Source organism: Myotis myotis, unplaced genomic scaffold (assembly GCF_014108235.1).
Source record: "Myotis myotis isolate mMyoMyo1 unplaced genomic scaffold, mMyoMyo1.p scaffold_m19_p_15, whole genome shotgun sequence".
Taxonomy (NCBI): Eukaryota; Metazoa; Chordata; class Mammalia; order Chiroptera; family Vespertilionidae; genus Myotis; species Myotis myotis.
Window position 1 is genome coordinate 48420722 of NW_023416319.1, and position 21408 is coordinate 48442129.

A 21408-nucleotide genomic window follows, 5' to 3' on the forward strand; every position below is an offset into this window, starting at 1 on the left:
AGTTTTCCTTTTTTTTTAAACCAGAGCAACAGGATTAGCCAGTATTGGCCAAGCAGTGGGACCTTTACCTTCCTGCCCTCAAACTAGGGCCTGAGGGTGCTCCAGGCCAGGCCGGTTGGAAGCTGTGGCCTTAACCCTTTGTGGGCTGAAAAAGAGGCCCCCTCTTGGCAAGAGATGACCGTGCACGCGGCCTGGCTGCCTCGGGTCACATCCTGGCCCTCCCGTGGACCTTGGGCTGTTATTTTACCCTCGGTTTCCTCATCTGTAAAACAGAGATGATAACACCCCCTCGTGAGCCGTTGTAAGAATTTGGCGCATCTCTGCTTACAAAACGTTTACTCAGCCCTCAGTGCCCGGAGCCAACTCTCTCACTATACCGTTCGCCCGTGTTGACATTTCCCATAAACAGCAGCCTCATTGATGCTCCAGTCCAAACGGACTCCCTGTGCAAACTGCTCACACCCCAGGGCTCTCCTCCCTGGGGATCTCTGCGCAGTGTCTGTCTGCAGACCTGTCTGTCTGCCATAGAGTTAGGGGCCTTGTTTTCCTGCTTGAACATTGAGACTCACCGTGAGGATAGCCCCGCTCCGGGGTGGCCCAGAGATTCTGGAACATGGTGGCGGGGGGGGGGGGGGGATGAGAACCACAGGACAGGAGAGACTAGAGCCCATGGGAAAGAGGCCTTGGGGGGGACAGGGGGATGGAGACCTCTGCCTCAGGGGCTTCTGTTTGAGGCTGGGACGCTGAGCAGACATTCTGACCTGAGAAAGTCGTGTTTCCTCCTTACAGGGGGTTCCCAGGAGATGGGGGGGGGGGAGGCTGGGCGCCGCTCCAAGAGGCTCCGGTGGTCCTGGGAAGGGGATCCCCGCTCCTCCCTGGTTCACCAGAGATACTCTCCAGGGTCTGCATTATTTAAATGAAAGGGTCAGCCTAGATTAATGGTGTTCCCACCCTTTTTAGCCCAAGAGCCCTTGTAAGGACCCCTAAATAGAGAGCACATGACGGGGAACTGTTCTAATGGCCTCAGGGGCTAGGCCCAACCCCATGGCACTTCCGCATGCCTCGGGAGCAGGTGGTCTCTAGGGCCTGAGGGTGAGTCTGCCTCTCAAGGGAGAGCCCCACCTCTGGACTCCTTTCCCAGTCAGCCAGGGCCGCCCAGCTGCTTCCTGAAGCTACTCCATTTTCCAAGGTCCTTTCTTCTTAATAAGGAATCTCATTTGCCTGCTGTTAATGAGGGAGGCGGGCAGGAGGGAGCAGAGCTGGCAGGCACAGGACACCTGGGAGCGGGCGGGGAGGGAGCGGTGCCTGATGGCCGTGAGCCTGTGAGCCTGTGGACCCCTCGCAGGGCCCCCAGAGCACCCTGGCCCACACCTCTCCCCGGGACGGCCAGCCCTCCTGGGCCCTCCCCGCTCCCTCCTGGGCCATACTTCTAGGTTCACCGGAGATGGTGGGACCTCCAGGCTCCGGATACGCAGCTATTGGCAATGCCCTTATGGAAGCCGCCTGTGTGTGAGCGGTGCTTGGCCCTGGAGACTGACAGGCCACTCGGGAGAGTGTACAGTTTCTGGGCTGAGGTCCGAGGGCTGCAAGGGGCTTGGCCCAGTGCTGAGCCGCGAGGAGCGTAGGAGTGTCTCTCTGGGCAACTCCAAGCTGAGGCTCCACGGGAGCCCAGTGTCCTAAGTCAGTGTTTCTCCTTCTGGGCAGATTCGAACTCGGGGTGGGGGGTGTCAGTGCTCTGGGAGGGGACCGTGCTTGGAGGATTAAGGTAGCAAGGCCCTGAGACGGTGGGTACAGGACATCTATGATGATGGTAGGGAGGAGGTGGGCATGGGCCTCCCGGAGTCCGGGAAGCCTGGCGTGGAAGATGTGCTTGTCCGTGTTTGCTGAGTGACTGACGAGGCCTCAGCCTGCCCGCCTCACCCATAAAATGGGCACATCTGCTCCTTGGGCTCAGAGGCCTGGGGTAGGCAGTGACTCACCCCGCCCTTCCTTCCTCTCTTGCTGGCAGGTGGTCAGTCGGGTGGCAGCTCAGCAAGGGTTCGACCTGGACCTCGGCTACAGACTGCTGGCTGTGTGTGCCGCGAACCGAGACAAGTTCACTCCGAAGTCTGCCGGTAGGTGGCCACTGGGGGCCCACGGACATCATGGGGATGTGGGAGGGGAACTGGACTCTAACCCAGGGCTGTTCGCCATCCCCGTTGGTTGGTGCCTAGGTTTACCCAGATGTGTGAGCCTCCAGGAGCAGCCGGGCTCAGAGCCCGCGGGCGGGACTTGTTCCTTGTCTCGGGAAGTATTCTTACCTTCAGGGGCACTTCAGAGCCAGCAGGTGGTCCAAGGCACACCAGACCCCAACAGCAGGCTAAAGGGAGCCGTACATTGTCTCATTTCATCACCACAGTGACCCCTGGGCATGAGCACTGGGATCATTCCCATTTTATAGATGAAGAAACTGAGGCTTAGAGAAGCTGAAGAGATTTCCCCAGGTCACTCAGCTGAAAAGTGGCCGAGCTGGGATTTAAGCCCAGGTCTGTACTCCAGAGTCATCATTCTTAACCCTGACACTCCACTGTAGTCATTCAAAAAAATTGTTAAATAAAAATAAATCAGCACATCCAGGCTTCTAACAGGGACCTCATGGCCCCGTCTTAAATAGAGGCCCTGAAGGAAGCCGGCGGCATTCTGTCTGTGAGGACTCCACGCCCACCAGGCAGACACGGCTGCACACTCCCCGCCATCCACACCGCTGAGGCAGGGGTGCGGTGTAAGCTTTAACACTCCAAGGGCCTGTCACTACCCACCCCGGCCCCTGCTGAGCGCGTGGTCTCTGAGCCTCAGTTCCCCTCCCCAGGAAGGCAGGAATGACCATGTGACCTACCTTGCAGTGATCACTGTAAGCTCTAGAAGTTTGTACAGCACCAAGCATAGTGTCTAGCTGTTGTTAACATTCTTACCAAGTCAGAACAACTCATTGAAAAAGAAAAAAATCAATGATTTCTTCATATAAGGATGTTTTCTCTGAGTTCGTTGATAGGTCTTTGGAGTAGATGTAGAAAGAGCCTTAATGGAAACATGTAAAGGGCGTCTCGTGATGTGTTTTCCTAAGTCCTAACCTCTTGAGTGAGGGGTGGGCTCCCTCTCAGGTCTGTGGCCGTCGTGCACAGGGTCGTGGGCACCTCTGAACCGTGGGGCAGGGTCTCCTTGGCCAGTCGCTGCTGTGGGATCCTTGGTGCACCGGCCTGGGCTGAGATGTCGCTGTTGTATTGAACTGCTTGTCAGAAATGCGCTTGGAATCTCATAAGTGATGTCTGTTCCTGATGGAATCTGCAGTTTTTGTAATGACTTAAGTCAGTACAATTTTGACAAGGTAAAAATGGCTACTTTTCCAAAAAATACACGCATCCATGTCTCTGTTAAGCACCTGCTCTGCGCAGGCTCCTGGCCAGGGCTGGGCTACATGAGAAATAAAACAGACTCGGCCCCACCTTGGCAAACTTGCAGTCTGGAGCAGGGATTGGCAAGCTTTTTCTGTAAAGGGCCTGATGGTCAATAGTTTAGGCCTCACAGTCCATACGAAAGCAACCAAAGGCGACATGAATGAGTGTGGCTAGTTCCCATAAAACCTTTTTCATGAAAGCATGTATAGGCCATGGTTTCCTGGCCCCTGGTCTAGAGAGAGAGAGAGAGAAACATTGATCAAATAATCACAGGTGTATGCGCATGTGCATTTGTGTATGTGTATGTATGCATGTGTGTAAATTTAAGCTGTGGTAAGTGCCATGAAGGAAAAGTCAGGGATGCCATGAGACACTTGGGGGTGGCGGAAGGCTGAGGAAGAGTTGAATAGATGAAGGAGGAAGAGCTTCCTCCCAGGTAAAGGGAACAACCGTCTGTGCAAAGGCCCTGAGGAAGAAGGAGGCATGGCTTTTGGCAGAACTAACAGCAGTGGTTCCAGAGCCCAGAAGCAGAAGTCAGCAGCAGTGAGAACCCACGGGGCCTGTCTTGAGGATTCTGTCTTTGTTCTAAAAGTAATGAGAACATGGCTAAATTCTCATTTTGCAAAGATTGTTCCAGCTAGAAAAGAACAGGTTGCAGGGGTGGGGTGGGGGGCGGGAGGGGAACTGGTTGACAGATTGCTGGGGACATTAGGACAAGGATGCTGGCGGCTGGACCAGGAAGGCTCCACTTCTCGTGGAGTTGGGTGGAGACAAGGGGATGAAACTAGAACAGGGCTGGGGAACGTCTGGCACTCGGCCATATAAGGCCCTCGAATTTTGGTCTGGCCCTGCCGAAGCATTAGGGCTGAGTTAATTAAATGTTTGACCACATATAGCAGGCTAATTTTTAAGTTGATAATTTTGCCTGGCCCTCAAATGATGTTATAAATATCCAAATAGCCCTTGGCAGAAAAATGGTTCCCCACCCCTTACCTAAAGGATAGGTCAAAGGCAAAACCAAGGCAGGAAAGCGTCAAAGGGTCAGGGGTAAGCAGGAAAGTGGGGTCCCCCAGAAGCCCCAGCTTTTCCCTGTCGCGGGGCGAGGTCAGGCCCCGTGCAGCCCTCCCTCATGGGTCTCTTATGGCCCCGCTGATGCCTGCTGGGTGCTCCCTGATCTTGCTGCAGCCCCAGCTTTGTGAGACAGAGGGTATGTCCCACACCTATGAAGGAGGGAGCTGAAACTCAGGGAGGCCTTGTGACTTGCCTGTTGTTACACAACTCTCCTCTGCTCCTTCCCTGAGGCTCTGTGGGTGCATGACCTGTGTAACCCGCCTCTGGTACAGCTGTGGGGGCCCCCGTGGCCACCCTGCCCACAGCTGGGCCTGCCCAGGCCCCTCCCAGCCAGGCCTCGGCACCTCTAGAATGTCCTCTGTCCTCAGAGCCCCTGCAGCCAGCGTGTGCTGCCTCTCTGCCCTCCAGTCTTTCCGTCTCCATCTGTGCTCCCACCATGTCTGATTGGCTTGTGCAATTTTCACCCTCCTGGTCTCTCCCCTCCTTTTTCTCTGAGGGTCTCTGATGTTGTCTGTCTGTCTCTGTCTGTCCTTCCCTTCCCTCTGCCTCTCAGACTTTCTCCTTGGTGTTCGTGTGTGCACACATGACTGTGTGTGTGAGATGGTGAGTGTGTCTCGGGAGGCTACATTAGGGGGCGTGTGTGTGTGTGTGTGTGTGTGTGTATCAGGGGAGCTGTATCTTTGTGTGTCTGTGCGTGTGTCTCCCCTTCTCTCCCGGCCTGCCTCCCCCACCCCTTCTCCTGCTCCCTCTCCCTGTCTGTCTCTCTTGTCAGGAGGCCAAGCTGGGGCCAGATGAGGGCTGGTGGGATGAGATCATGCAGTAAGGAGCGGTGCTTTGTCAGGAGGGATGGCGCTGGGCTGGGCTGGCTGTGCTCGCCAGCATTGGTGGGCTCTGGAGCTGGAGCTCAGGCCTGGGGGCAGTGCTCTTCGTGTGTGAGTGTGTGTGTGTGAGAGGGAGCGAGGGCGAGAGCGAGAGCGAGAGAGCGAGAGAGAGAGAGAGAGAGAGAGAGAGAGAGAGAGAGCAGACACTGCAGCAAACCGCCAAGTCAGGCGTCTCCACGTGGGCCCCTCAGATACCCAGCCCCCAGCTCTTTGTTCTGGTGCAGCCTTTAGCCTGATGCTCGCACACAGGAGCAGGCGCACACGCGGCGGGCAGGAGCCTCCTCCCTGGCAAGGTCCTTGGGGGCCAAGCTGCTCCCTCCTCTGCCTTAGTACGGAAGGTCACCTGGCCTGTCCCCCAGGACTGCAGCATGCCCACCCGCCCCCACTGCCACTGTGTGCCAGCCTGCAGCAACTTGGCAGGCAGCACAGAAATGTCAGCCTCCTCGGCACTTGAGTGGGCCCATGCCTGCTGGCTCCGTGGGCGCCAAGCACCAAGCAGTCACCACCTCCGAGGTCCCCAGGAGCCCTCTGCGTGCCTCAGCTACTGTCCAGCTTGAATGCCCGTGTCCGCTCAGCTGACCTCTGTAACAGCCCAGCAGTGTGTTAAAATAATAGGAATGCCAGATCCAAAGGATGGGGAGCCCGGGTCCAGAGAAGGGGGGGACTGTCCCTGGTCACAGCAAGGCAGACAGAGCCTGGACGAGAGGCTAGGGTGCAGGGGCACGTCCTCGTGCCCTGCCTGTCTCCCTGGGACAGGTCAGTGATGACTGGGCTGTCATCTGGGAGATGCAAGGCACGGGCTGGTGGCCGAGTGGAAAGTGTGGAGAGAGCAGCAGGTAGGGGCTGCCAGGGTGCCCGGGCAGCATCCTGGGAGAGGCAGCCTGTACGTTCCTGGAGAAGGAAGGACAAGGGAGCAGAGAACTCAGGAGGGGAGGGGGCGCTGAAAGAGGCAGCCCCTGAAACCCAAGGAGAGGAGCTCAACCTTCCCAGTGAGCAGTGGAGAGGGTGGCTGTCAATCACCCGCCGTGAGCTGGAGGTGGCCCACCGACATCTGAGGTCCTACCGCAGGTTGGCTGCCTACAGTGGCTCTTCACTGTCCAGTCACATGCCTGCTTTTCAGTGGGGACCTTGAACCCACAACTCACTGGTGGTGGCTGACCCGCCGCAGGGAGTGCCATGCTCCCCCATTGTCACCCACTGAGCATTTCCCACAGTTGGACACACCCAGGCCCTGTGGGCATGTGCGTTTCCCACCTCTGCTCCAAGCACACCCTCACCTCCCACCACAGCCTGAGCCCTGGCCCAGGAGGGAAGCCCCACAAAGCGGGTCGCTTGCTTGTGTTGACCAGCATCTGCTTGCTCCGGTTTCTCTGATGTGTTGACAGCGCCCAGGGGAGTGGCAGCAGACCCTGGGAAGGAGCCCGAGACACGCCCTGGGCCCTAGCCAGCCAGGGAGGTGAAGAATCAGGATGCGGTGGGCCCTGCCTTGCTCCTCCTGGCCTGGGAACCACGCGGGGGGCGGGGGCGGGGGGGCCCACACAGGTCTCTGTCCGACCTGGAGCCCTCAGCCCCAGGGGCTTCCACAGCAGCCCCAGGGCTCAGAGACAGACCCGGGCCCCACGGTGAGAGTCCTGCCTCCTTCAGACGGTTGGGGTGGACCAGGGCACAGGCATTGGGGGCCAGCCAGGTCAGTTCACCACCTCTCCCCAGGCTCCTTAAGCAGGAGAAGGTGGGTTACAAACCCTCTATCTTTGAAAACAATCCTTGCTCCCACCTGGCTGAACGAGGTGGCCTATCTCCCCCTTCACACATTCCCCATGGCCTCCCTATACCCCCCCGCCCACCTCTTGTCCACCCCAGAGCACACAGCCAGCCGCCTTCCTGTCACCATCACCAGGGAGGACAAATGGCCTCATTCAGGAACACCCTGCCAGATCTGTCTCTCTAAGACAAAGCTGTGCGCAGCTCTGCGTGAAAAACGGCATGCGGCTGCCCGGCGAGCAGGCGGGATTGGTGGGTGCAAATTGCAAGGGATTTGTTAACGCCTGCGGCTCTCCCAGAGACAGTGGGCAGGCAGGCCCTCCCTTGCCCTTGAAATGCCAGGCTGCCTGGTTGGGCGCCTTGTCAAGGCCAGGGACAGACTTCCTCCTGCACATTGGCCCCCACCCCTCTTCATGTGAGCTCCGCAGAGCTGGGATGTGGGGGAGGGACCTGCCCTGGCCCCTGCACTGCAGGCAGGTCCTGCTCAGGAAAGGACTCTGGACTTTATCGCCGGGCCCCTGGGAACAGACTTGCAATCAGCCCTGTTTAATGGACCAAACCTTTCACGCGCTCACCTCCTGCCAGTTCAGTTGGAGAGGCCACTGGGCCTCTGAACAGCATGCCCATTTTATAGAGGAGGAAACTGAGGCTCCAACAGGGAAGAGACAGACCCAGGTCACGTGGCTTCCCAGGGCTGGAAGCAGGACTTGGACCTCTGAGTGACCTTGAGCAAGCAGGTGGGGTAGGTTATCTGGGCCAGTAGCCCCTGGCTCTCCTCCCCTCCCCCAGCTCCCTGAGGGCTGAGGCCTGGGATCCAGTGGCCTTTTGGAGAAAAAGAACAGTGGGAGGAGCCCATGTGACAGAGGGTTTGTGGACACATGGTTCCCAGGCTAAGGAATTGGGGGGAGGGGTGGCTGTGATGGTCCCTGGGGTGTCCGGCGTGAACAGCCAGGAGGGCGCAGTGCCATGGAAGGATGAGAGAAGGCATATTTAGAAAGAGCTTAAGTCCCCAGAAAAGGGAGCTGAGTATTTCTGTGGCCACTCCACAGCCATTGAAAACGAGCTCTCCCAAGAATCATTGCCATGTGGAAATGCTTATGACGTTCGTTTTTTTAGAAGGGAACAAAAGGGGATGTTCTGTATGACCTCAACCAGGTACGAATACATAGAAGACATATATTTATGTAGGCACAGGAAACAGAAAACGGAGGGGATATACCCAAACGTCTGCCTACAAATATTGAATCTCTCAGGTCGGGTGGGGGTGACTCGATTCCGCACATTTTCTCAGGGAGCACGGGTTCTGTTTTTAAGCAGAAGCAGCGAAGGTCGTTGTGGGTTCTTCCTGAGTTTGGCTGGAGTTGGCAAGGGCGGGGGAGACAAGAGCGCCCTTGTCTGCGGGCCGGCTCAGCAGTTTTCCCAGTGCCGGCCTCTCTGGTTCCCCAGAGCTTGGGGCAGGCCTCTGCTCGCGGGGAGGCTGCTCTTCCTGTCTCCACGTCTGCTGCAGGATTAGCTCATCGCTGGCTCCCCCACGGAGCCGGGCTGTGCAGGGGCAGTGCTGCCGAGGCCCAGCTGCTGCATGTCTGCTGTCCAGACCCGTCCTAAGTGAGGATGGGTGGCCGACTTAGACATGCGCCCCTGGCGGGGGTGCCTGAGGGCCAGGACCCTGACAGGCGGTGCAGAAGCCTCTCGACATGGGGCTGCCTCTCTTACCTGCACTCGGGGACTCCTCGCCCTGGCCCCAGGATTGGGACAGGGGTCTTCGAGGGATGGGAGGGATCGATGAGGCACATGGTAGGGAAAGGCAAGGCTGCTGGAGGAGCCCCAGTGAAATATGTGTCTGAGTTTCGGTTCTACCAGATGCAGACCCTGTGACGAGACTTTTTCAGGGGGGTCCCAGAAAACACTGGTAGAGAAGCAGGGAAAAGAGATGGGGGTGGGGGGCCTGGTGAAACGTGTGGTTAAACAAGTACCTGCTGTGGGGCCTGCAAGGAGCTCTGGGAGATTGAGTAGGACGTGGCCTCCTCAGTCTGAGAGGCAGGGACGAGGAGGCGTTGATCCAGCGTCGGGCGTCCACTGTGGGTTGAGGGCTGCGTGGGGTTGGGGCGTGGAAGCGCCGTGGCTGAGTCACGCGCACGGTGAGCAGCGGGCGTGAGGAGGCCCCTGGGCTCCAGCAGCAGAGGCCCTCCCAGCACCAGTCACTGCATCCCAGCCTCCCCTTCCCGCCGCTGCCCAGTCCCACACGTATTAGGGTCGTATTCTCATATTGTTTCTCGCTCGTTTTGACCTCAAGATGGGCATTTTTAAAGGAAACTCTCTATCGTACATCACTACCGCAACTGGCAGACCAGTGTCCCTCGCCCCAGACACTGTCAAATGAACGGCAACAGAGACCGCCCTGTGTTGGGTTTAGCTACAGGTTCCGGTTCCGCAGCTAGAGCCCGGGCCAGCTTTCCGCCCGTTAAAAGCATGACGGGGCTTTGGGAATGAGACTCCCCTCCTTGAAATAGCAGCATCCCGGGCACAGGAGGAGAGCTGGCGTGGTGGTGGTTTCCCCACTGGGTCCCACAGCCTCCCACGCCGCCTCCGGGGCCACATCCCCTAGGTCACACCTGGAGGTGCCTCACTCAGAGGACAGAGTGATGAAGCCTGGGGGGCACTCTACCTCCGTCTCCCCTGGGCGGCGGCGCCCTGCCCAACATCATTTTCTTCCAGTCTAGAGCACCTACACCATTTCTCCACCTTCACAGCAACAGGAAGTGTGTGAGGTCACGGACATGAGAAGGCCTCTCAAAATAAAAAAATATTGAAAGGGAGTTGTCTCTCCACCCTCCCCGACACTTGTTTGTTGATTTATTGGTGGCAGCCATTCTGACAGGTGTGGCTTTGATTTGCATCGCTCTGATGATGAGTCACGATGAGCATCCTTTCATCTGTCTGTCGGCCATCTGTATGTCCTCTCTGGAGAAGTGTCTGTTCAGGTCCTTCGCCCATTTCTTTAATTGGATTATTTGGTGGGTTTTTTTGGTGTCGAGTTTTATAAGTTCCTTATAAACTTTAGATATTAAGCCCTTATCAGATGTATCAGCCAATATGTTCTCCCACTCGGGGTTGTAAACACACACTACAATATACAGATGATGCAGAATTGTATACCTGAAGCCTGTATGATTTTATTAATCAATGTCCACCCCAATCAATGCAATTAAAAATCATTTTTTAAAAGAAGAAATGTTTAGGACAAGGAATGATTAGCGTCTTGTGCCAGGCCCACTCTGCACTGAGCACAGGGGCTACGAATACATATGAAGGCACCACACACAGTCTCCTCTCTCAGGGCTTGAAATCAACGAATGCCCCATTCTGTAGGGGAGAAATGACAGCCATCCTGCACCCAGCACAGCCTTTTACACGGCCTTCCTCATCCAGTCCCGTGAGACCCCCAGACAGGCTGATTCCCACTGAAAGATAAGAAGACGGGGGCTCTGAGGGATGGGGAGGTGACCCGGGCAGGGGCAGAAGTGGGACCAGAACTCTGGCTCTCCTGCTTCTCTGCAGGTGTCCCCCGAGGCTGACAGCCTCCGGGGAGATGCAGGGCCACAGGGTTATCACCCTACAGGCACCCAGGTTGCCACCTGCAGCCACCGTGCTGCCTTCGGCTGCCCAGGCCAAAGGGGCATCGGGACAGAGGTCCTGCCAAAGCAGTCCCCCTCCGACCCAAGCTGCCCTGCAGGTGCCATGGCTGCCCCTACAAAGTGAATAAAGCCATTGGCAGCAATTAATTCCACAGAGCAAAGAGCCAGGTAAGAGGATTAAGGGAGCCAGAGCTTTGGTTTTAAGATGGAGCTTAGCATTCTCGCCCCAGAGGAGGGATTTCGTGGGATTCGAGGGTGTGAGAGTGAAATGGAGCAGGGACTTGGCAGAAAGTGGGTGTGGTGGTTCTGGAACTTTTTAAGCAAGCACTGCAAGCCACAGCCTTGTAAATACTTTCTGGGTGAGACAGGCAGGCAGGAATTAACGATGGGCAGGTGTCATCCGTCTTGCCTATTTAGACTTCCAGGGCCAGGGCATTTGGATTAGGAAAGAAATCTGATGGTGATAGTAAATGTTTAATCAGCATTTTTCCAGAACCAGGCACCATGTGAAACATCCATGAACTCACTTATTCCACGTGATCCCAGACCCATGTCTCCTCTTTTCCCAGAGGAGGAAATGGGCTTTAGGAAGAGTGGGTAATTTACCCAAGGCCACTTGGCTGCAAAGAGCAGGAATTGTGATTCAAGCAAGACTATCTGACCCTGAGGCCATAAGCTGCCCTTTACTGAGCACATTGACATGAAATCCTGGGAAAGGATGGTAAAGGCTCAGGCCAGCTTGTCATGATTACCTGAAATGCTTTCAGGGGGAATTTTTTTTTAAATCTACTTCAGAGAGGAAGAGAGATGGAGCAAGAGATAGAAACATCAATGATGAGAGAGAATCATTGATCGGCTGCCTCCTGCAAGCCCCCTACTGGGGATCAATCCTGCAACCCTCGGCATGTGCCCTGATGGGCAATCGAACTGTGACCTCCTGGTTCATAGGTTGACGCTCTCAACCACTGGGACACACTGGCCAGGCAAGTTTTTTGGTGTTTTTGTTTTGTTTTGTTGAGAGAGATAGGAAGAGGAAGAAAGAGGGGAGAGGGAGAGAGAGAGAGAGAGAGACATCGATTTGTTGTTCCGTTTATTTATGCATTCATTGGTTGATTCTTGTATGTGTTCTGACCGGGGATCGAACCTGCAACCTTGGTGTATGAGGATGACACTCTAACCAACTGAGCTACGCAGCCAGGGCCGGAGGTGGAAGCATTAAGTACAGGATTTGATGAGATTTGTCCTTGTTGGTGGCTAAGCACCCACCCAGCTTTGAGCTCATTCAGTATTCACGGCCCCAAGGTGGTGAGTGGCAGAGCCCAGCACAAACTGAACATGCAGCACATGTCAGCTCTTACCACCACATTTCCTGGTCGGCCCCAGCTTCAAATATATTTTCCAGAAGCCCTTCATCTGTTTCATAGAGAGGAGCAGTAATTAAAAGCCCAGAGTCCCACCCAGCCCTTCACCTGTCAGCCGTGTGACCTTGGAAAAGTCACTTAACCTCTCTCCACGGTCACCTCATTTGATAAAAGGTGATAATAATAATGCCTACATCATAGTTAACATATATACAGGCTTAGAATAAGGCCTGGTGTCTAGTAAGTGCTGTATACATGTTAGCCATCTTCTTCCCACATATTGGCACTCAGACTTCCTCAGGATGCCCGTCCTACCTGGAGGCAGCTGAAAACCCTGTGCCTGATGCTGTGCCGTGGTGTGAGGTTTGGAAAATATGGAACTTGTGTGGGTAGGTAGGGCCAACGTAAATACCAACCACATTCACCTCCAAGTGAGTAGATGAGTGGGTCCTATTAACTCGGGCAGGGCACAGCCCCTTCCTAAGGCTCCAGGCCAGAGCCCAAAGTTGTCTCCAGGACAACAGAGGCTCAGTGGGGGTAAGAGCACCTCCTTTCTCTCAGCAGAGGAGGGAGGAGAGGGGAGGGGAGGGGAGGGGAGGGGAGGAGAGGGGAGCTGCGGTAGGCTGCACAGGGCAAGCAGCACCTGTCTGTGCCTCGGGCTGGGGAGATTTGAGGGCCTGTGTCTCACCAAGTCTCCCAGCAACCCTTCCCAAGATTCCTTCAAGAGAGAAAGTCACGTTTAAAGTGCTGTCTATTGAGCTCCTTCATGCCAAGCACTGGCTGGATATGTTACGAACATCAGCGCTGATACAATGGCCCAACCCATTTTATAGATTGGAAAACTGGCACACAGAGAGACTTCCTAATTTTCTAAAGCAACTCAAATCCTTTGTGTAAGAGGGCAAGGAATGAATGAGTAGATGGCTCTGAATGGATGGCTTTATGCATGGCCGACTGAAGAGGAGGAGGCAAGAAGCAAAAGAATGAGGACGGAAGGGTGTGGACCAGGATGGAAGGGCCTGCCCCAACTCCAAATACTTGCTCTGTCTTCTGGAAACTGTGGGTCTCAGCCTGCGGGTCCCAGCTTGGCTGACCTCCACACTTCCGGTGGCCCTCGTGCGGTCTACTAGGATGGGGCTGGTCTCAGGACATGCACAACCTGGGGACAGCATGGGACAGGGGTCCAGGCTCAGGTTTCAGGATCAGGCTGACTGGTCGCGGTTTAGCTCCATCACTTCCATGCCACGTGTGACCGCGGCCAAGCCCCCCAGCCTCTCGCAAAAGAATGGGTACAAAGTACTTGGCACCAGCTGCCATCGCAAAAGGGCTTCGTGCATAATTGTTCTGATTCTGAAATCCTGCCTTGCCATACAGGCTCTTAGACCTACTTGCTGTGTGGCTTTATGCAAATCACTTCACTTCTCTAAGCTTGGGGTCCAGCCCATCTAAAATCCCAGTCTCCTGGCTGGAGAGGCAGGGATTCTGTTTCCGTGGCAACCCATCTGCCTCTCAAGGGACCATCTGGATCACATCACCCTGGCAAGGTGCTGCCCAGGCAACCAGGTGTTTGTGTTTTGCAGTGGAAGCCCTACACGGTGGTAATTCTCCTCACTGGGGACAGGGTGGTGGCCAGGCAGGTGGCTGGAAGGAAGCATGGCCACCTAGGCCAAGTCTGCCCTTGCTATTCCTGGGCCCAGAGAGGAGCAGACCCCAGAGCTCGGGGCCTCTGGCCAATGACTTTCCTTGAGGAGCTATTTATTATCAGTGGCTTCCTTATAGTCCTAGGCGCATTTCCTGGCTTGTTGGGGCTGGCCAGGTGGGAGCCGGTGCCTGGGGCTGGGCTCCTGTAGATCATTCCAAAGGACCCAGTTTCACCTGTTCGGGATGAAGAGCACCATTGTCTACAGCAGGAAACAGGAATTACTGGGGGCGGGGGGCAGGGGATTAGGAGTCTGCCTTTGAAACAGGCACATAATTATAACGCCAGCGAAACTCGGTGCAAAGGATAAACGACTTCACCCTTGCACGGTGCACGGGCCCTCATTTATATGCCGACGTGGTGATTGGCACTTAGGGAACCCTCCAGGAGCTCACAGACCTGGGTGTGCTTAGGGAAGGCATAAAGTCAACAGACCCACATGAGCAAAGGGGGGCTGAAGAAGAGGGGAACCTCCTGGGCCAGCCACTCCCAGCAGTAAGCTCCCAGCCCCGAAGGGTTGGAAAACTGAGGGTCAGGGCAGGGATAGCCCCGGTCCACCATCACCGCACCTAGGAGAACCCCTGACTCCCCCACAGGGAGATCTCTGGCCCCTTTTCCAGACAGGGAAACAGAAGCTCAGAAAGTGACGGCCATGCCCGGGGTCTCAGCAGGGCCAGGGCAGGGTCTCTCCGCCTCCTGATGGGTTGGCTGCCCGGCAGCTCCGTGTCCTGGAAGCCTGAGGCCTCTGTAAGCTGAGCAAAATAGTCCTCTGCCTCTGCCCTTTCCTCTCTTCCCCTCCCGCTCATTGTTTCCCTCCTCCCTCCCCTCTCTCACTCTCTCCCTCTTCTGCCCCCTTCTTCTCCCCCTCTATCCCTCCTTCTCTTTCCTTCTCTTGCCTTCATTGCCTTTGTCTCCCCTTTCCTCTGGGGACTGCAGCTCAGCTCTGCCTGGAGTACCCTGCATCCTCTGCCCTGGGGCCCAGGCTCACTGTCCACAGATGCCCCCGATCTGCCCCAGCCCAGGCCTGGACTGTGCCCCTGAAATGCCTGCTGCCTTTGGTGCTGCCCCCTCCTGAGCACCCTCAGCTGAGGAAGTGACATAATTGCCTGTATTGCCATTTCCTCCAGGCTCCGTGTGGTCTTGAGCCCACTCTCAGATGTGCACCCCAGATGTTTAGAATCACTTCCTCCCAATTAAGCGTCTGCCCGGAGGCCGGGCGGCAGGGGCCCCGTGTGTGAAGGGCTCAGGTCTGTGAGATGGAGCTTGGGAGAGAGAAGATGGGAGCGCGCCCTCCCCGTGCAGACAGCAGGCAGGAAGTGGGTGTGCTGTGGTGCTCCGTGGGGAAGCCGAGTGCAGGGAAGTGTGGCCAGATCGCCGGCTGCTTGGCTGTGAGCCGCTGTGGAAGTGAGGCTCTTGGGTGGTCTCCGGGGGAAGACTGGTGTGCCACCCCCGGGGGACAGGGCTTCTGCATCTGGTTCTTCTCCCACCCCAAATGGAGAGAGAACTGTGAGAGAGAAAAAACAAGAAGAGAGGAGGACAGGGACTGCCCCTCTAGAGAGAGAGGAAGGGGGTGTGGAGGTGGCCTTGCAGGTGAGGGTCTGTTTCCTACAAGGCACTCTTGTCCTGGTCCATCAAGGCTGGGCTCTGGGGTCCGGGGTTTCTCCTTGTGCAGAAAAGGCTGCCTCAGCTCAGTGTCACAGACCCCCACGTGCTCACAGCCAGGAGCTGACACAGGAGCGGTGGCATCCAGGAGGAAGGCCCTGGCTGGCTCTGGGGGATCCAGCGCCCCCAGCAGGGCAGCCTCTGTGCAGGGGACCACCTGAGACCACAGGAGACACATGCCCAGAACTAGCAGGGCTTCCAGTTCGGCAAGAAAACTCCAGAGGTTTTTTACATCACTGACCACCTCTTGTTTGAGACCCAGCGCTGACCAGTCCAGCTGTGACTGCCGCTGGCTCTCAGGTGGCCATGGAAGCAGGGACTTCAGCCTTGAGGACCAAGGCAGAGACAGGTGGGCCGTGCCAATGGGAGGAGGAAGGGTCCGTGTGTGGAGTCCATGGACTATGTCATCTTCCTTGAATACACAGAGACCTCATGCCCTCTCGGCAGGGGAGGACTGGGGCCGAGGAGCACCTGAGTGGGGCTGGGGGTGGGGAGGGCAGGACCCGTTCAGGTGTGGAGGTAGGCCACACTGGGCTTGCATGCTGCTCCCCTGCTTCATGCTGTGTGGCTGTAGGTCACGGACACCACCTCTCTGAGCTTTAGCTGTGCCAGGAAATGGGGCTAACCATACCTCCCTCCTAGGGTTGTTGGTGTTGAGGATTACATGGGGTGACCCTCACTGTGCCCTGTATGGTGTGAAAACTCGGCATCCATTTGCCACATCCAGTCGCTGAGGTGAAACCATTAGGTAGAGAATACATCCCACCAAAAAAATCAGCTGTGAGAGGAAGAAGGCTGGGTTGGGGAGGAGGATGCTCTGTGCTGGAGAGGAAGGGGAAGCAGGAGGACAGTGCCTTTGGGAGAACACCAGGCCTATGATAAGCATAAGTAATAAGTATCGATAGTGGTATTGTTTTTAATGCAACTATTACTCTCTGGCGTGGAGGTCAGAGTGCAGGGGGCCTTTCAGGATCACCTGGCCCAACCCCCTACTTTTATCTGAGAGGAGCTTGGCACAGAGAGAGGGGGCAGTCATCCCAGTCCCTCACTGCACCGGGATGGGGCTGGCATGATAAAACACCACGAATACTCTTCCCAATACTACTAGTACTGGTACTCCCAGGACTGCTACGGTTACTCTAATGCTACCATTATTAATACTGCCATGCTAAACTTCTAATACTCCCATTATTCTACTACTACACCTAATCAATTAAGGAGTTCACTTGTATTGAGTCCTTAACCTGGTCCATCTTTACAAAGATATTAAGAAAAAACTGATGGTCAGAGAAGTTAATTACTCGCTTAAGGCCACACAGCCAGCAAGTGGCAGGGTTAGAATTAGACCCAGGCAGTCCTGCTCCAGACCCACACACTTGGGTGCCAGGTCAGACCACGTCCCAAAAGGAGGCAGGAGGCCAGAGGCTTGACAAGCCCGAGTCCTGGATGAATGGAGGCCTAATGCATTCTGGGAGCAGAGCTGCCTTGTGAATTAGCCCAGTGGGCAACTGCCTCTGTCCTGCCTTATCTCATGAGCCCTGAAATCCCACCATTCACATGGTTTTCTTTGGATTAAAGTACTTGACCTTCTGTAAGTTAGCCTTGTTCATTCACTCACAGCGCAGTGAGGCGCAGTGAGGCCACGTCCCAGATTTGGGCAGGCCTGGCTTCCAGCTCTGGCTCTTGGCAAGCTGAGTGACTCTGGGCCTGTCCCTTTACCCCCCAACAGTGGGATCTTATATCTGCAGCCCAGCTCAGGGCCTCAGAGTGGACCTCCTGTCCATCCACTCTGAGGGCCAGTATGTCCGGAGGGTGCGTCTGCCCTGCAGCATCACTCTAGCTCCCCTGACACTGAGGGACTCCTGGCAGAGCCCCAGGTGCAGTACTTCTTGTAGATGAGACCCTCACCCCCAAGACTCAGGCCAGACATGGCAGAAAACCAATTGACTGTGTCTGGAAAAGGCCCGGAAGGCACAGGTTATTCAGCCGCTCATTCAGCAAACAGGTGTGAGCACCACGGTGCCCTGGGCCTGTGCTGGGTGCTGGGCAGTGTGCGCGAGGCGGCTGTAGCCCTTGTCCTCCAGGAGCTCCAGACTGGGAATAAGGGCCCTTTGCCCGTGATGTAATCCTTGATGGGTTCTGCAAAGGCAGGTGGAGGGGACCAGGAGCCTGGGAGCTCACTCAGCACTGTCGGGAGAGGAGGGAGGGGAGTGCACCGTGGTGACAGATTCCTGATGATGTAATCATTGATGGCTTCTACAAAGACAGGTGGTGGTGGGGGGGGGGGGCACGAGCCTGGGAGCTTAGAGGAGGCTTTCTTGAGGAAATGGCCTTAGCAGGAAGGCTGCAAGGAGGAAATATGCCCAGAGAGGAAGCTGGAGAAAGGCATTCCAGGCAGAAGGAACAGCATGTGCAAAGGCCCCAGGTGCAGAAGGAATGCGGGTTCATATTTCCTCTCTACGTCTCTGACTTGGTGTCCCCTGTGCAACATGCTTCCCTCTGGACCTCAGTTTCCTCACCTTTAGAATGGGAGCAGTGACACCAGGGTTCCAAGCCACCTGGGGGTTAAGGGACAGGAAGGTGCTAGGTCCTGGCACTGCTTCCCTGAATGCCTCCCTAGGCAACCTGGGGACTGCCTCTTGGCTCCTGCTTCCCACCACCCGAGGTCTCTGTCAGTCCTGGTTGTTCCTCAGTGCAATTAGGTAATTAGGCCAAATTCAATTACACACCACACTCCCGGGTCTGTCTGGGGCCCGAGGGGGGCATGGGCTCCCCTTGCAGAGGGGGACCAGTGTTCCCAGGGCTGCAGCTTTCTACCATGCATCCCAGAATACTGCCTGCATCCCAAATGGGGAAACTGAGGCAGCGAAGAAGCAGTACTGCTTGGCCCCAACCATAGCATCCTAAGGGCTGAGATCCCAGAGCTGATTTTTTTTTTCCTTCTTAAGAGCCCCAGTCCACGATGCTGGCCATGGCTTGCCCTGCCTTTCAATTCATCAAGGGTATCTGGCTCCTCATCCCCTTGGAAAGGCCCCCAGATTGAGGGCGAGGGGTGGGGACGTGGCGGGGGGAAAGCTTCCCTGCCACCCTGGGATTTGTGGCAGTTTCCCTTCCCAGCTGCATGCTGGCACCCAGACCCTGTTCAACTATGATTGGCAGTCGGTTTCGAGGGAGAGCCTGCCTCCAGTGAAGGTGAGCAAACCAGGGATTATAAATGCCTGTAAGGAACTTGTTGGAGGCACCCAGACAGGAGCAACCCAGGTTGAGGGTTGCAAAAGGTCCCTTCCAGAAACTATGCATGAGACTTCCAGGGCCTTGAACGCCTAAGGAACTCAAACTTGAATTTGAAACTTGATTCTGAGAGTACTAGGGAGCCATGGATGGTTTTAGACAAGGGAGTGACATGATCAGATTTGTCTTTTAGAAAGGCTCAGCAGGTAGAGGAGGAACCTAGGGGTCAGAGGCCAGGAAAACCGTTTGGTGGCTATTCCAGGGGTCCAGACAAGAGACTGCTGGGATGGAATTGTGCCCTGTGGAGAGGGAAAGGATGCCTATTGTCCATGTCATGCTCAGGCCACTCACAGGCTGGGCCTTGAAGAACACTTGGTTACGCGGAGTCGTTCTATGCTTGACCCTGGAGTTATTGCTTCTGAAGATGGTGCACAGCACCTTTTGGGGGGGGAAGTCTTAACTTTGCATTCACTTAACTCGAAAATGAAAGTGGTTTCATGGGGTGTTTATTTCTAATCACAAAAATAACACATACTCCTTGTAAACAATTAAGAAAATTATAAAGAAAGTAAAGAATAGCTGAAATCCCACTATCATGGGATGACTTGGTGAATAGCCATTATTCAACAGATATTTGTTGAGTCCCTACTATGTGCTGGGTACAGAGCCACCGAGGATATAGCAGTGATCAAAACAGACAAAATCCCTGCCACTTATGGAATTCAGAGTGCACCAAAAATTATATGCCTTACAGATGCCAGTAAATGGACAAGAATGGGAGCATAATGGGCCATCTCTTTTGGAACTGGCTTCTTTGCCTTAAGAGGACTCCATGTGTTGTAGGCATCTTGTCTGGCCTGCTCTGGTCTCTACAGGAAATCAGTGGTGGTCAGCTCAGTAGTGACACTTCTTGGGGCTTTCTCAGCCGGACTTGGGGAGACCAGTGCCCTCAGCAGCAATTGAGATCCAGCACCTGCACTAGATGTCGTCACTGGAGGCTGGGGAGGGTGGCTATAGCCCAGAGAGACACCGTGACCTGCTCTTGGTCACACAGCCTGCCCCCAAGTCTCTCTCCCAGGCAGAGTCTATCTCAGTTGGGCACTTGGCGTCAGGCAGAGGAGTGTGCTGTTCCCACCTGCCAAGTTCAGCTCTGCAGATCCTGATTGCAACATCAGGCCTCCCACTCCTTGCCCTGCCCTGGCGGCCACTTTGGATTTTCCCCAGACAGACATTCCTACATGGCCTGTCTGCTCAAGTCCAAAGCCCCAGGGAGTGGGGGACACCTGGGACCACACTGGGGCGTAAAGGAGGCCACTGGATCCCTGGGCTGCCATGGGCTGGGAGCGAGCAGGCATCTCTCTGTCAAGAGAGGAGGGAGGGGAGTGCCCCTGGTGATGTCGGGTTCCTGATGAGCTGTAATGGGCTTGGGACGTTTGTACGGCTTCTATCTACTGCTGCCCAGAACATACTGAGGTGCTTCGGCGTGCTTCTCAACCACCCTTCCTCTGCTGGTACCAACTGTAGCACCCCAAAGCAAGTAGAGGCCCTGTAGGGGAAAGTGCTGGACACAACAGGCCCTGCAAGACTGGGGGCACAGTGGGGTCAGATGCTGGGCTCCAGCAGCCATTCGACCCCATTGTGGCCCGAGCCTGCACACAGCTCTAGGTCAGACTGTGTGTGTGGCCTTAAATCCTCCCTCCCTCCATTTCCCGCCCCCCTTCCCGCTCCCTGCTGAGCCCCGTTTCTCCCTCTGCAAAGTGGACGCCATCCTCCTGGGCCTGCACGAGCCTTTGTCTGGGGAGAATCAGGAGTGGAATCCTGCTGCCCCAGCCCAGACGGGAGGTGTGCTGCACAGCCAGGCAGTGAGACAGACAAACAGACAGCTTCAACAGGAGAGGAAATTGCCTTTCCAACTGCAGGGAGCTTATGTCAGTCCAACCCCGGGGCCATCCGGAAGCCCCTGTCAAAGCTGAGTCCTGGAAGAGCAATAAAACCCCAGGACTGCTGAGGCATGGACATTCGAGCTGCCTCGCTGTCCCTGGCCTTCAAAGGCGACTCCAGAAATCAATGGGGAAAGATTCATTAGAGGCCTGGGTGTTGTGCTCCCACCACCTCCGGCAGCCCCTTTGTTAGCCGGCCTGAGCTTCCTGTCTGAGCAGGCTGCCTCCACTGAGAAACAGCCATGTTCTTCCACACAGCCGGCTGGGGACCTGGGCGGGCAGGGGAGGCAGGGCTCACAGACCCTGCTGCTCACTCATTCGTTCCTGACCCCCTCACTCATTCAGGCAGCAAATAACACACATCTGCTTAGCACATTCCAGGTGCTGTCGAAATAATCTGTACAGAAGGGACAAAAGTCACCGTCGACAGGGAGCTTGCCTTCTGGAAGGAAGACAGAGGGAACGAGAGGAGTAATTCACATAGGCCAGTCACAAGTGTGCAGGGAGAGCCAAGTCAGGGACGAGTGCAGCAGGGTGGGCCAGTGTGGCTGAGGAGGGCTTCCCTAGAAGGGGTCACCTAGCAAGAGCCTGCAGGAGGCAGGAGGAGCCTGGGACTGGAGAAGAGCTGCCCCGGCAAACCCCTGAGGGTGCATCTGGGGCAGCGGCAGCCAGAGGGACAGCAAGGCGGGAGCAGAGTAACTGGGGGGAGGAAACGAGGTCAGGGGGGTGAGGG

At 55.9% G+C, this 21408-nt stretch overlaps 1 protein-coding gene across 9 annotated transcripts in view; it reads left to right on the plus strand.

Moving 5' to 3' along the window:
* ZMIZ1 (zinc finger MIZ-type containing 1) overlaps positions 1-21408 on the plus strand; it is a 221228-nt gene that overhangs the window by 129709 nt on the left and 70111 nt on the right. For all 9 annotated transcript variants that reach the window (XM_036337244.1, XM_036337252.1, XM_036337251.1 and 6 more), the window contains one exon: positions 2009-2114. In XM_036337244.1, the coding sequence (XP_036193137.1) occupies positions 2009-2114 (106 nt within the window). The remainder of the gene's footprint in view (positions 1-2008; positions 2115-21408) is intronic.